The sequence below is a fragment of the Sinocyclocheilus anshuiensis genome, unplaced genomic scaffold (assembly GCF_001515605.1).
Source record: "Sinocyclocheilus anshuiensis isolate Anshui unplaced genomic scaffold, SAMN03320099.WGS_v1.1 scaffold2347, whole genome shotgun sequence".
Taxonomy (NCBI): Eukaryota; Metazoa; Chordata; class Actinopteri; order Cypriniformes; family Cyprinidae; genus Sinocyclocheilus; species Sinocyclocheilus anshuiensis.
This window is the reverse complement of record NW_015541043.1, coordinates 157,305-173,458: the sequence shown is the minus strand read 5'-3', so window position 1 is coordinate 173,458 and position 16,154 is coordinate 157,305. Positions and strand designations below refer to the sequence as shown.

The following is a 16,154-nucleotide window of genomic DNA, read 5'->3' as shown; positions in this document are numbered from 1 at the left end:
TCTCACTGATGAACTAATGCAAACACACACAGTACGAAACTCAGTGGTCGATAGGCAGAAGTGTTGAAGTTTGGATGTGAAACCGCACCACGCTCGCTCGCGTTTAGTGAACAGTGTTACCTTGACACCACAACGAACTTCACCATTGCAGCTCAAAACAATACGTGTTCTGCCTAACTTCCCTATTAGCGATACAATTAACTTGACGATTTTAACCAAAGGGTATGAGTTCATTCATTAGTTTAATTGTATAAAACGTTATTTTGATTTAACTCGGATTTGGGAAAGCAACGTTCAGCTTCGGGAATGGAGAGATAAAACAGCAGTCGCGATGACCTTATAGAGCAGCACCATCTAGTCGCAGAGAAACGGACACTGCATGACAGCGAGTCTGAAAGAGCATGGGAAAGAAACAAAAGGCATTCATTTCAAGGCCTCATTAACTCAGTGTACCATCAATGATTTTGAAACTGTTCTTTCAAGGTCGCTTTAAGCTCTTATTCATGTTCATTAAGTGAAATTAGAAAACAAATAAATATGCAATTAAATAAACTCTTTATACTCAAACAACACTTTATATAAAGATAGTTATTTCAAACAAAATCTTTATAAAAACTTTATTAACTTCGCTCTTTGGAATGTTGTTGTTGTTGTTGAGAAATTCATAAATCCAATTGGTCAGATGCTGAGAGACAAGTCTTCATTTTTTTCTGTTCATCACAGAACTGTGAATACAAAACAGCTACCAGACAGATCAGACTTCATAACATCAAGTGAAATTTAGTTTTTTTGTGAGAGTCTGTGATGAAAAGCCAGTTCAGTGTCACTTCAGTTCCTCAGAACACAAAAACAACTATTACAATTACGAAAAATACCATTTCATTTTAAATAACATAAAAAAAGTGAGCTGTTACACTGACAGTTGAATTTCTCTTACCATTTAAAGTACTTAACACTTTTATTACTATCTAAATCTTTCATTAAATATAATTCTCAGTGCAAAATGACACGTTGGTTCATTTGAGTGGGAGAAAAGTTTCTGGTGTCTCCTTCAAGCTGCTGAAAACAAACTGCTTTCCTGCTGTGTGTGAAATAGACCCAGATGCCTTTGTCAGCACTTGTCGCCTCATCTTTCTTAAATTGTCCTGTCAATGCTTAAGAGCATGGATCAGTTTTTGCCTTTTACATCCTTCAAATATAATTAATTTCCTTGGGGAGATGCTCCAACATTAGCGCTCTTAGATGCTTCATTTGCTTTGTCTCCGCTTCCATTCCCAGACGTTCCCAGAGTGAGCTTCTCCCCAGCGTCTCCTGATCAGGAGGGGTCCAGTCTAGAAGACACTATTTTCACAGATGGTCTGCAGACACTATGATGCCATTCTGAAACATGATGTCACTCGATACCATGGCAACACGTTTACAGACATGTCACATGGGCAGCTGAAAGAAGATTTCCACATTAATATTCCTTTGTTTAAAAAAACACTGACTCAAGGAATGTCATATGAACTGCTGTTTTACAATATATATAGTGTGAAGATGAACCTAATAAAAGCGATACCTAATCTAGATACTTAACCGAATCTAGATACTTAACATTGACATAGACGTCGTGCGTATGTTCTGTTGAGATATATTAGATGCAATACTGACCTCTGACCTGTATTGGCCTGTATCTGTGAACGGTTTGTGCTCAAGAGCAAATGACTGTCTGTGTAAGGAGGAACCCATGTGTAAAAAGGCAACAAACACACGTTTAAAGGCACCATTGGAATGAAGAGTGAGTTACCAACTGAACAAACACGTCTCCAAGCATAAATGAGCACAATAACACTGAAAACCCAGTTGTGTACAGCTCTGCAAAGGGGGCTTGTAGAAAAAAAAAATCCAACTTTGTGAGAGGATACATCATTTTGTCTTGGTCTCATCACCAGCAACAAATGTACAAACGAACAAACAAACAAGTAGACAATCATCGTCTGGCTGTACAATCTATACACAGCGTCCTCTAGAGGCCAGTCCCTCTTCCTTCACATCCTGAGAATAACCTCAGTCTCCGCCTTGAGAAACGTCAAAAAAAAAAACGTTCTAAGAACGTTCCTCCAACATTGTCCCGCAAATGTTTCCTGGGTTCATCCAGCATTCCTTATGCCTCTGTGTAAGATTTATGTGCACCGAGTTTTTCTTTCTTAAGTTTTACTCCATCCACCAGCTCAAAGTTGTAGTTCTCCAGAGCGGAGAGGTTCCTGTTTGTAGTGTGAGCGCACGCGCAGTAGAACAGCACCCCGCACACGGCACCCAGCAGGACTCCCACAGCGCTCATCACGATGATGGTGATCAGGATGGGGTCTAAACTCTTCAGCATGGAGCCGCGTCCAAAACTCCACAAGGTGTTGTCAGCCCCCTCACAGTTCACTATTGAGAGAGACAAGAGACAGAAACAGAGATATTTTAAGACCTGCATAAACAAGCTCAATTACATTATATAAGAGAATATACACGGTCAGCTGGTCATTATGGCAAAAATAAATCTCAACAGGGTGATATAAGTTCGACTGTAATTATATAGTTTAGCAAAAAAACAACAAAAAAAACCTTGTTCAATGATTATTTGTGTCCTTTTTCCAGTAAAAATATCTAAGCATCCTTAAAACAAAATAAATTTAATTGAGAAGGAATATAAATAAATAAATAAATACATGTAGTATTGAATTAAATATTGTTCTTATTCCATTAGTATTTTTTCTTGTTTTAAATGTATATCTGTAAAACATATTTTTGTGACCTTTAATCATTTTATTGACATTTAGTGACAAAGTATTTAAGAACAACTTTGCCATTGGGCTTCACATCTTATACAAGTTTGCTTGTCAAGTAAATGTACACTGTAAAATTTTATTTTTCGAAGTTGCAAATAAAACCTATTATTGGAGTATGTTTTACAAGGAAATACTATTTAAATTTTTCTACTTAAAAATGTCCCGTTTAATTGTGTTACTTGCCACTTCTGTTTGTGAAATTTACTAGCATTTCCTGAATAAAAATTTTTCTACACCAATTTTTTTCAGTGTATTTTAACAAATACTGATTAAGAAAATATATTTTTTAAGTATAGAGAGCCATGCAATAAATCATTAAATTGGGTCTTATTGTAATGCTTTCCCAATAAAAATGTGGGTCTTACCAATCTCATCAACTTCATCTTCATCACCTTCTGTATTATCTGGGTCTAAAACATAAACACACAATCAAACAAGGAGATGAAATTCTTCAAAATATCTTCTTCCACAGAAGAAAGAAATGCACAGAGGTTTGGAACAACAGCTTTTGTTTTTGGATAGACTATCTCTTTAAGATCACTGAAAAGTGGGTGGTCACTGTTGTGCTTGATTATTGTGGTAGGACTATTATTATCATGCAGTTATTAATATAAGGGATGCAGGTGATGTGCAAAATACCCCAGAGGCATATTAATGAAGGTTACTGACTGGTGAGAGAATCTGCCAATAAAAGTAGCGCTGGCCAAATAGAAAAGAGGAGGGGCTTAATTGAATGGGGTGTGGCTAAACATACCCTTGCACTCTTCAGGATCCACTTCATCCAGTATCTTTATATCATCCAGTGAGATGTAACCAGATTCTGTAGGATTCACTTGAGCCTCAATGATCACCTACCATGCACACACAGAAAAAGAGTTAGTATCATGTTGTAATCAGGATGTTCTGTCCATAAAGTGGGCATCAGTACCTGATAAGGAGTGTCGGCACTGGGAATCAGAACTCTTCCTTCCCTCCATCTGCTTTTCATCTGGCCGTTCACAGAGCGGATCAGAACCTCATCATCCTCTCTCTCCTCCTCCACCTCTAATGGCTCTATCTTCTGCTTGATGTTCAGAGTTCCTTTGTGTTTCTCAGTGAAATGGTACCAGAATGACATGCACAGGTTTGAATTTGGGGCCGTGACCGGCAAACTGGCCAGCCTCGCCACTCTTCCTTTTCTCGACAGTTCTTCATCTGTCTCTGTTTCAGTTTTTCTCTCGATCTCTATCTGTGTGTTTGTGTTAGAACCTGCGTAAATGAAGTTGTGAGGCATCCCTGAAACAGAAGAGAGGAGCCATCAGGTTGTGAACGCATAAATGCATCTGTTTCTTAAATTACTTCCTCTTCCTGCAATCATTTTATCTCAATATTCTTTAACCTAAAATTAGTTCTGACATATTAAAAGTGCATTTAGGAATTTATTAATCTATATTGCATTTTAGTGTGATGGACAAGTCAATTATTCGTACCTGTGTGGTCCAGATTAGGCAGTTTGTGATCAGCGTATTTGCTGTTGTTATTTATATGCCATTCGGCTCCTTCACCTCCATCTTGGCTCCATCCACAGTACGAGGGGTTATCAGCCCAGCCAAAGTCACAGGCAAACCAGATGTATGCTAAACAGGAACACAAACAACGCTACTTCAACTTCTATTCAACCCCACTAAAGATGTTCAATTAAGCTACAGTATGGTACTGAACACCCTCTATGCTTCTTGGACTGCCGGTAGCTTATTAGTCAAAGCTCTGGGCAGGTGTTCAAAAGGTTGAAGGTTTAAACCCCAAAGGGGAGTGAAGTGCATTGAGCAAGCCTGTATCCGCCAATAGTTACTGCAGCGAAATCTGCTAAATCACCAATAACCAGTGGCCAATTGCACAGTACTGTATCTAGATATCACATTCTCCCATGACTCCAGTAAATCTCATGATCTAGGTAGTTTTTAGGAACTGTGAACTTTTTACATCCAATGTGTTTCTGTGGTGTTATAAACAGCTAAGCATCCTTAAAACAACTGAGAAGCAAAATTCAGAGATTTCAGAAAATATATCTTGAACTGAGAATTTTTCTCATGAATATTTTTCTCATTAGCAATTTTTTTTCTTGTTCTAAGTATAAATCTGTAAAACAAAATCTATTGTTATAAGGTTATGCTTAAATGACTCCAGTAAATCTCATGATCTAGGTAGTTTTTAGGAGCTTTTCACATCCAATGTGTTTCTGTGTTGTTGTTGCATAAACATCTAAGCATCCTTAAAACAAGACACATTTAACTGAGAAGCAAAATTCAGAGATTTCAGAAAATATATCTTGAACTGAGAATTGAATTAAATATTTTTCTCATGAATATTTTTCTCATTAGCAATTTTTTTTCTTGTTCTAAGTATAAATCTGTAAAACAAAATCTATTGTTATAAGGTTATGCTTAAAAAAATAAAGTAAACCTCATGATCTTATAGAGAAAGGCAGTTTTTAGAAGCCATGATCTTTTCACAACTGACGTGTTTCTGTGGTGTCGATGTTTTAAGTGTTTTTTTTTAAGGAGGAATTTCCTTGTTATGCATGAATTTATGCTGTTTTGCAAGTTACAAAGTGTCATTAGACATCATGAAGGTGACAGTCAGAAGTAACAGACTATCTGCAGTGTTTGAATCTTTGAGTAAGGCTTTTACAAAGTTCAGCAGCAGGAGATTATATCATGTAATTATGCAGTATAACACTTGGTGGCAGTAGAGATTTTCTTTGTGCTCAATATGGAACACCCCAAAGAGAGAGATTGAGGATTATGTTCCTAATTTCTGTCAGGCTAATCAAGTATCCGTATGATCCCCGATCATATCATAATGTGATTTTGTAGGAATTATAATCAGCCACTAAAGAGAATACCCTCAACGAGGCTGGACCAGTTTTTTACAACACCAGCAACACTCCAAATTGTTATTGCCATCAATTGTCTACTTTGTGTGCATGTAGTTTCTCACCAGGTACTGCTTCCAATTCCAGAAATGGCTCTGCAACTGCAGTTTCTATGGGAATCAAAATGCAGAAAGTCCTATTAAAGTCAAAGCTAAAGAGTTAATGAAATACAGACTAGTTAAATTCCATTCGCATGTTCTGTATGTTTATGTATGTTTGTGGTTCATGTTGAGTCACTCTGTCATTCACTAAATGTAGGAACAACTGAAACCACACGCAAAAATAACGTGCTGTGGATGGCCTTATAATCATGTTAAGATGAAATCTTATATATAGACATTTCATCTTAAACATATTTCATCATATACAGTGAGAAGCTGCATTACAGCTTGAGCTCTGAGGTTTCTCTGTATAACAACACAGATACGCATTTGTGTAGCTGGCTAAAGAGAGCTCTGTAATGTGGGTCTGTTTTAAAGGGGTTTATTGTGTTTGAAATGGTTTTAAGGATGGCACGCTTGGCTTTGCTTGAGGATCTTGCTGCATGTCTCTCAGGTGAGAATGCATCTCTAGAGAGCGTATTATGTTTGCAGAGAGTGACAAAAGGCTGAGAAAAGTTATGTGGAAAGCCCTTATATGGAGATGATTTAGGTGTTTTTTTATGCAAATGACAAACCTGGGACATATGGCTGTTCATTTAGAATTAACACTTAGAATGAACAAATCATGTGCATACGCACGTGCTGTGAATTAGCTGGAAATTTTTTTGTGAGAAGCTCCCCTGTGCGTATAAATACGAAACAATCCACACAATTATTAGTGAACGAGGCTCATTGTCTTCATTCTGCAGTGTGTTTGAAATGATAAACGTGTATTTGTGTTTGTGTAATCTGATAGATCAAGTCTATGTCGTTGTTTGTGTGTAACCTATGGGTCGTAGCATGTTGCTGTTTTGCTAAGTGTACGTAACCTGCTGGGTCGTAGTTGGTCTGTATTTCGCTTTGTGGGTGTTTGTATTTGTAACCTTTTGGGTCATAGTCCATCTCTGTGTGGATGTTTGTGTATATGAGGTTTCGCTTTCCTTGTGGGGACTTAAATGTCCCACAGAGATAGTAAAACCTGAAATTACCAACATTATTGGGACCTCCCAACAGTCCCTATTATGAAAACATCATAATAAAGAGAGTAAATAATGTCTTAATTAAAATCTAAAAATACAATAAGGTTTCTCTAAGGAGCTGAGATAGTGTTATGGTTTAGCCAACATAATTAGCTCATAGATGTTAATGATATAACAACATGTGAATGTATGTGTGTGTATCTAACCTGTTGTGTCATAGTCTGTCATTGCTTCACTATGGCAGTTGCCATCATCATCGCAACTCTCCACTGTCATTGGAATAGTGGTGGTTATTGGAATATTCCCTGGAGCGCTAGTGACGGTAGCTACTGTAGTTTCCATGGTGGTGGTGAGGGGAAGAGGCGTTGTGGACTCTGAAAAGAGATTAATAAAAGTTATTTAAGGTAAAGGAAGCTTTCACAAATTATACACCATTTAAACAATCTTGTTAATTTGGAATAGACAGCCTGAGGATGAGATTCCTCTGAGCTCTGTGATTGGTTGGTTTGGTTGTCACTCACCTTGCAGTTCACACCCTAAAACCTCCAGCCTTAACCCAATGCCTTCAAGAGAGCCACGCTCAGGGTAGATACGCAGGAAACGCATCAGCACTGGATCAAAAGTACATACTTCTGGTGTGTCATGGTTCTGATTACCCATAAACACCTGAATGGGTGAAAAAATATGATTTTTTAGAACATTTTGTGTCTGTCTGCTTAAACACATGAAAAAAACTGCATTTCATACACACCAAGAATAATAACTATGAAGATATCTATAATGTTTACTATTATTAGTGTCCACACAAATAGACGATAATGTTAAATATGCAATGCAGGCATGTTCTCCCGCTGCTTTTAAAAGCTCGAGCTCTTTAAAGTCAGGTGGATTCTGACAGGCTCTCAATGTTTTTATTGTTCATAAGCTGGAAAAATTTGTTCTGAAAGTGATTCCAGTGATACAATTTTTCTGTGTCATTATTGTTATAGCTGTCTGGATTTCCCTCTTCTTGTCGAATTAGAACAAATATTAAAACTTTATTGTTATGGTTTTCATTATCATCCTTGGTGTGAACGACCCTTAACTATAACAATAACTATATCAATTACAGCATTTTACTAATCATTCCAATTCTACAAGAATAGGGAAGTCCAGATCTCAGCAATAACGTTAATGATAGAAAAACAATATCGTTGGAATCACTTTCAGAACAATTTTTTCCAGCTGATGAACGGTAAAAACATTGACAGTCAATCAGAATCCACTAGACTTTAAAGAGCTTGAGCATTTAAAGTTGGGTACAACATAAATGCAGTGAGTGGTTGTAATAAACAGAATGTTATCGTCCATTGATGTGGGTGTTAATATCGTTATAGTTATCATTCTCTGGCTTTTTTACACATGCAGTACCTTCACTTTGTTGCTGTTCTTCTCTAGTATGTGGCTCCAGTCCGTTCCATTCGTGCTATATGTAACTCTGAAGCGTTTGATGAAAATATTTACATCTCTGTATTTCCCTCCCTGCAGGATGAGACCCGTTACCATCCGCTGGGCCCCTAGATCCAGCTCCAGTGACTGGTTCTTCCCGAGATTCTGCGGGTGAGCGACCACCCAGCCCGTTCGGCCGGTTAGGAGCCGGGCCTGTTCTGGGAGCCAGCCCCTCTCTGCCGATGGCCACACTGTGATCTGAGAGTCCGAAATCTGACCTGAAACCATCCCTAGCATACTGGAGCATGGAGCATCTGAGAGAAGAAGAGAGAATGTGAGCTATTCTAATGAAAGGAGCACCAATATTCTGAGCCACAGGAAACAGACATACAGGCTACTTCTACCTATCATAAATGGTGAGAATTTATTAAAATAAACACACACACATGCAGATGGGACCTCTTGATGTCAGTATTAGGTGTCAGTGAATAGAGAGGGGAGTCATTCTCTAATGATCACACACAGAGTGAGCGAATCTGGGGGAATTGAGAGTGACTGCAACACCTGCTGGGATTTCATAGTGACTTCATGGCTGAATCTCACCACAAAAGCCCTCTGCTGTAAGTGTGTGTGTGATGAGATACCTGATATTTTACATCCGTACACCTCGAAACGCATGCAGATGCCCTGTTCCCAGGTCTGAGGTCGTATCCGTAGATAACGGGTGAGGGTGGGTTTGGGCAGCCTGGCACGTACCTCATCTGTGGGATTTTGATTTCCATCAAACACCTGAGAAAAAGAGAGATGACACATGTAACACTTTTTTCCTCTCCTGTTCCTTTACAATGTTCAACTTCAACATTTTTATTGGCATGACTGTTTTATACACAATTGCCAAACCATCTACACAAATAAAACAAAGACAGAAAAATTTAAGTAATAGTAATAAAAGTGATAACAATACATATAAAATAATTAAAAACTATAAAACAAAATACAAAAAAAATATATATGAAAATGTTATCAAAAACAAAAAAGAATAAGAATTATCCTATGCTCAAGAAAGCTGCATTTATTTAAAATAACTGTTTTCTATTTTAATATATCTTAAAGTGTAATTTGTAATGTTTTTAACAGCCAGTCTTCAGTGTCACATGATTCTTCCGAAATCATTCTAATATGCTGATTTGATTTTCAAGAAACTTATTCTTCTTATTATTGATGTTGAAATCAGTTGTGCCATGTAATATTTTTGTGCAAACCATTTTTATATTAATTCAGATTTATCTGAAATAAAATCTTGTCACATTATAATGTCTGTACTTCAATTTTAATCAATTTAATGCATTCTTGCCGAATTAAAAGTATTAAAAGATTGACAACAACATTTTGAACATGTGTATATAAAATTAAAAAAAAATAAAATCAAAGACATTCAAAATACACTATATTAATATTACAATAAAAAAAAATAAAAAAAATAAATACTCACCATCTGTTTGGTTTTGTCTTTCAGGGTAATCCAGTCCTCTCCATTTGAGCTCACACTGATCTTGTATGTTTTGACGTAGTAAGCTTTTTTTGTTTCCTTTGAAATGGCACCTTGTGTTCCTATGGCCGTCACATACCGCAGGAAACCCAAGTCCACCTGCGAGAGACAGACAGAGACTGTAAAAAAAGGGCTGTTACTCTCTGGTGACTGTTCACTTTGTGTGTTGGGGCAGTTGTCATGTAACTGCTAGTTAATCACACTGCGCTGATTCACTGTCAGATCGTTAGAATGATCCATGATGTGTTCACTGCATAGCAGCAGTGCAGTGCAGTGTCTGGACAAGGGGGCTAAAAGCTTAACATCATTTACCACAGTAAAACATGTTCCTGGATTAACGTCCTTGTTCCTCATGGAAGAACATTCCTAAAATCCCAACTGAGCAGCATTTTAGGTTTAAGACTGGGATTCTCTCTGCTTTTGGAGGGTATGTTTAGGGTTAAAGCTATAATAGATAGAAATGTTGTTCTAGTACGAACCAATGAATTTTGACCCAGGAACATGTGCTACTTCGGAAAATCATGTTGAGTCAGATTCCACACACACACTAAGCAGAACACAGCACAAGCTATGAATATGGTTTAATTACAGCCAATAAATTGCTGGAAGAAAAATATGAACCAATAATAAAAAACGAGCTTCCCACTGTGAAACTATGACTTCAGCTTTACACCTTGAACAAATTAACACAATTATCAAATGTATACAGTTTAACCAGACTTGGCAGCCACTTGTTCATATTAACCACTTCATTACTTAATCTCATTTTATTTTATTACAAAAAGTTTAGGTCAGGTAATACTAGCCACTGTATGACTAAAGTGGTATTTCTAATCTTGTGTGTGAAACATAACCTTTGGCATTTATGTCTATATTGACACTCTGTCGTAATCTGAATCACTTACAACAATAACTGGCCAATGAAGCTGAAAAACACACCCTCAGAATTTTCAAAGCATCATCTATCATGGTCTTATATTGCGTTTCGGGTTCCGAGAATCTTCATTTCCTTCCCTCCTCAAGTATTACAAGAAGTCTGTTCTAAGGGTCTAGAGACCTCCAATAACCTTATAGTAACAATGACCACATCAAACTAAAACGTGCTCAAAGATCCAGGGCAGAATGACAAATCATGCTGTCATGGAGCAATTCCTGCATTAAATCTAGCATGTCAGTTACTGTCTGTCTCTCGAGTGTGTGCGTGACTCTTGAGATAAAATAAACTCAACTGACGCAACAGAAGTGTGCATAAATAGCCTATTGAGAGCGTTTGGCTCAATGCAAGCATTCCTGGCACAAAAGTTCACATCTTTCTCCCACTGGTTTCCACCCAAGTCTCAGTGAGCAGATGCACCAAAAGCACACTGCTGCCGTCCCTTTCTCTCTCTCTCTCTCTTTCTCTTTCTCTCTCTCTCTCTCTGAACAGGAAGGTATTATGAGGCTAATTGCTTTTCAATATTGTGCCGTTTCAGAAGCGGCCGAGCTGCCAACTTGAGCCAGCCACCGCTAACAAGATCGACAAGTGTTAACAACCTTAAACGAGGGAACAATGGCAGGACAGAAGCAGAGCCCCTCAAATGCCAGGATCTAAAGGCAAACATGGACACTTTTTGTAGAAAACAGGATATTGGTGGGTGTGTGAGAGAGAGAGAAATAGAGAATCTAAGCAGGAAAGGGAAGAGGCATAAGGAAAGAGGAAGATGGTACTCTACTGACCCTCATGTCGCTTTGCTTTCTTGGGATAGTCTCCAGACTGAGGCCAAAAGACAAGACATAGTGTGATTCAAAAGTGCCCCGGGACATGGATCACTTGTTCAAAGGCAGGAATATGAAGAATTTGGACAGGGAAGACAGATGGTTTGAGAAAGGAAAGAAGGAGGCCATCTAAGTGAAAATGGAGCAGCCATCTCTAAAAGTTTCGACATTGCTTGCCAGATAGTTTGCCTCAATTTACACATTGGTTCTGCTTCTCACCAAAAGGGCAATGACTCCACCAACAATTCACCATTCTTTTGAGACCTGGCTGAGTAAGGTTAAAAGTATAGTTTACCCAAACATTAAAATTCAGCCATTTCATTCATTCATTCCTTTCCTTACAATGAAAGTCTACCATAAGGTATTAAAATGTACTATAAATGTAGTTTATATTCATTATATGTGCTAGTATCAGTAAGATGTTAAGAAAATCTATACTTTGATTCAACATTAAATTGATCAAAATTGACAGTAAAGGAATTTGTAATGTTACAAACGATATTGATTTGAAATAAATGCTGTTCTTTGGAACTTTCTATTCATCAAAGAATCCTGAATAAATGTATTATGGTTTCCACAAGAATATTATGCAGCACAACTGTTTTCAGCATTGATAATAATAATAAGAATTGTTTCTTGAGCACCAAATCGGCATATTGGAATGATTTCTGAAGGATCATATGACACTGAAGACTGGAGTAATGATGCTGAAAATGCAGCTTTGCATCACAGGAATAAATTACACTTTAAAATATATTAAAATAGAAAACAGTTATTTTAAATTGTAATAATATTTCACAATATTACTATTTTTACTGCATTTTTGATCTTGAAAAATCTTACCAACCTCAAACATTTGAAGTGTACATTTATACAAAGTTATGTGTTGCTATGAAGTAAACAGTGAGTTTCCACTCAAATCTCCACCATTGTACTAGTGATGAAGCCACCTGGATGAGCAGAAAATTTTCAATAAATGGAATTACATCCAGATTACATTCTGCATAAAAACTTACATCCTTAACATCTGACATACAAATGTACTTTATATTTGCATATTACTGTAGATTTTAGGGATTTAAGTTTCTGTAGACTTCATTATAGTTTTAAATATCAGACATATAACTCCATATCCTTAATGGTTAAAATCTTACACTCAACCTCAGAGGAAAGCAGTGACCTTTCACTAGTTCACTAGTTCAACTCACTCCTGCTGCTAAAAAGAAATCAGTGCTAGAACCTCAAGATCAGATTTGAAGGAATGCCCTCTTTCTCTCTCTCTGTCTGTGTCAGAATGAAATGTGTTGTCCAGATGTGTGTCTGTTTTCTTGGATCGTCAGAAACGCTGGCCTACTGTCAGCGCAAGCACTGTCTACAGTTGCTCCATAAATGTCCTCTTTCAGAGAGGAAACCCTTCCTGCATGTACTGCTGTGAGAATTACAACATGCCAGTCAAATTCTTTGTAGAAACAAAGAGCCAGGAAAACCCTTTCCTTTTGTGTATTTATGAGTGACTGTGTCTGACTAAAGTGGTATAGCAGATTTGACATCTATCCCATAAATGTCAACAAACTTTTATTATTTTATAAATATAATTGTATACATTTTTATTATTTATGCCAGGTCAGTAAGAATTAGTTTAGAAAGAAATTACTACTAAAACGTATTATTCAGCAAGGACACATTAAATGGATCAAAAGTTACAATAAAGATGTTTCTATTTCAAATAAATGCTGTTCTTTTGAACATTCAGCAAATAACAGAAAAAAATGTATCACGGTTTCCATAAAAATACTGTTTTCAACATTGATAATAAATAAGAAGTGTTTCTTGAGCAGCAAATCTGCATATTAGAAAGATTTCTGAAGAATCATGTAACACTGAAGACTGGAGTAATGATGCTGGAAATTCAGCTTTGCCATCACAGGAATAAATTACATTTTAAAATATATTAAAATAGAAAACAGTCATTTTAAATTGTAATACAAATTTTAAAATCATACCATCACAAATCATACCAATGCCAAACTTTTGAACAGTACTGTATATATATATATTCAGTTTTTATATAATAATTAATTTAGATCAATATTGAATATTGACTTTGATTTAATATCCAATTTGTACATTGCGTGGACATGGAAGTTCGAGTCTGACCTGTGATGTTCTATCCCATCGCTCCATCTCTCTTTTATAATTTCGTGATACAACAGTGTACTGTCCAATACAAAGCCCAAAATAAACAGCAGGGGTGTACTATCATTTTCAATGTGCAATCACAATGTACAAATGTGAAATAAACTCTTTAAGGCCAAACACAAGTACCCACTACTCATATTACCCTCTTATACAACTTCAGTTATTTTTAAATATTTTGTCTATACATCTGAGTATGTATGTATGTGTGACTTTACAAGTGTATAGGTCATGTCTTGTCTGGTAAGTCTTTCCCAATAAAATGAGAGAATATGTATGTGTTTGTACCTGTATCCACTCCCGAGCAGAATCCTCTGACGGCGTCCAGCCGTTGTCAGGGAAATTCAGTCTGGAGCGCAGCGGAGACCAGCTGGGATTATACTGTGATGATGCAGATATCCTGTCTTCTGTGATCTCACCACTTTCCATCCCTAAAGGAGACATACACTCACCTACACACACACACACACACACACACACACACACACAAATATACTGTGAGTAGTGTCATGTTTTTGAAGTAATATCTGACAGACCCATAAATCATGCTTTGATGAATCTGATACTGTCAGAAGGTTTAGGTTTAGTAAATATCTATGTCTGTCTAAGTGTGTATGTGTGAGAAAGAAAGAGAGTCAGATTTGCTCTCTTCTCACCATAGGAAGTTAATATTAGTCTTTCATGTTTGGCCACAGATGTAGTGACCCGTGTGACCCTTCTGCCCTGTGTGGCAGGGGGATGAAGATGAATTATAAACGGACAGCCTCACTGCACTTTATTACACTGAACTGAAAGCACACACACACAGATTTGTGAAGTGAATCTGAGCTGGGTTCAGGCACACACACACACACACACACACACACACACACACACACACACACACACACACACAAATATACTGTGAGTAGTGTCATGTTTTTGAAGTAATATCTGACAGACCCATAAATCATGCTTTGATGAATCTGATACTGTCAGAAGGTTTAGGTTTAGTAAATATCTATGTCTGTCTAAGTGTGTATGTGTGAGAAAGAAAGAGAGTCAGATTTGCTCTCTTCTCACCATAGGAAGTTAATATTAGTCTTTCATGTTTGGCCACAGATGTAGTGACCCGTGTGACCTTTGTGCCCTGTGTGGCAGGGCGATGAAGATGAATTATAAACGGACAGCCTCACTGCACTTTATTACACTGAACTGAAAGCACACACACACAGATTTGTGAAGTGAATCTGAGCTGGGTTCAGGTCTCAAAGGATCATGGGCATGCCATCAAGCACATTATTGCCACATTATTGCTAACAGTCTCAAGTAGTGTGTGATTATCTGAAAACTTGATAGATGGGTTTAATAAAAGCCCAAGACTGAGTGAGCTGAGAGTGCAGAAATATCAACAGCAGTTCTCTTTTCATTCTCACCTTCACATATATAAATCAAGTAACATGAACGCTGTCATAAAATTAGAAAAAAACTTGTCACTTGATTTTTAAAAATTTGTTATATAATTCTATCCTGCCATGAAAAATGAAAATTATATTTAAAAAATCATGTTATTTTTTGAAATAAAAGAGCATAATATGCGCATGCACTGTTTTACACAACATGGCAACGTAATAAACACAATGTAACTGTAATTTAAACTCCTGCCTCCATTTCCCACAGAGCTAAAGATAATTTTCCTTTTAATTAAGATCTTGCACTCCCAAACATGGAGGAAGATCAAGTGCTTGCAGAACCAGCTGTGGAGTCTAAAGATGAAGATAAATCTGGTCGTTGTTTCCCAAAAGCATTGTAAGTGTAAATAGATTGTAGAAACCATTGCCACCAATTTTCTCTGTAATCAATTTAGGCTTATGATGCTTTTGGGAAACGCAGCCCTGGGCGTTATATTCAACAACTGATTGTAGAAAACCTTTGCTTATTTACTGAGAAAACTGAAAGAATGACTATTTTGATATGTACTTGATACAAAATACGATTTATTTATCAAATCAATGGATAAGAAAATGTGATGCAGAATATGTGTAAAAACAACTGAAAAACTAGTATTTAATTCTTCAAATAACATATGCAAGCTAAATGAATTTTAGATAGTAAACATTAATGTAACTACATTAAACAAGTAAAGTCAACAGGAAAATTTGAAATGACAATGAATTGATTAATTCAATCTTGGACAGTGGTCAATGAGATCTATAGTTCATGTCCAAGGTTTTGTAGCTCCAACTTCAGCTTAGTTTTCTCCAGTTCCAGTTTCTGTATTTCTAATTGCAGTTTTGCTTTTTCCAGTGTCAATACTTCATACTGTTTTTCCAAAATATGGTTCATGGTAATAATGCTTGGAGGGTCTTTGCAGTGTCCGAGCCACTTCTTACA

At 36.9% G+C, this 16,154-nt stretch overlaps 1 protein-coding gene across 2 annotated transcripts in view; it reads right to left on the bottom strand.

Moving 5' to 3' along the window:
• Positions 1 to 800: 800 nt before the first annotated feature.
• LOC107690577 (neuropilin-1a-like) overlaps positions 801 to 16,154 on the bottom strand; it is a 28,210-nt gene continuing 12,856 nt past the window's right edge. The window contains exons 6-18 of one of the 2 annotated variants that reach the window (XR_001634457.1): positions 14,070 to 14,233; positions 9,774 to 9,929; positions 8,926 to 9,070; positions 8,264 to 8,595; positions 7,375 to 7,519; positions 7,060 to 7,227; positions 5,799 to 5,843; positions 4,289 to 4,435; positions 3,748 to 4,094; positions 3,574 to 3,670; positions 3,185 to 3,229; positions 1,654 to 2,415; positions 801 to 1,440 (exon numbers count right to left, since the gene is read on the bottom strand). Coding sequence is in view for 1 of the 2 variants with exons in the window: in XM_016488948.1 (XP_016344434.1) it covers positions 2,147 to 2,415; positions 3,185 to 3,229; positions 3,574 to 3,670; positions 3,748 to 4,094; positions 4,289 to 4,435; positions 5,799 to 5,843; positions 7,060 to 7,227; positions 7,375 to 7,519; positions 8,264 to 8,595; positions 8,926 to 9,070; positions 9,774 to 9,929; positions 14,070 to 14,233 (2,060 nt within the window). In the remaining variant the exon portion in view is untranslated. Of the gene's footprint in view, positions 2,416 to 3,184; positions 3,230 to 3,573; positions 3,671 to 3,747; positions 4,095 to 4,288; positions 4,436 to 5,798; positions 5,844 to 7,059; positions 7,228 to 7,374; positions 7,520 to 8,263; positions 8,596 to 8,925; positions 9,071 to 9,773; positions 9,930 to 14,069; positions 14,234 to 16,154 lie in introns of both variants that reach the window. The other variant, XM_016488948.1, reaches the window with a different exon arrangement.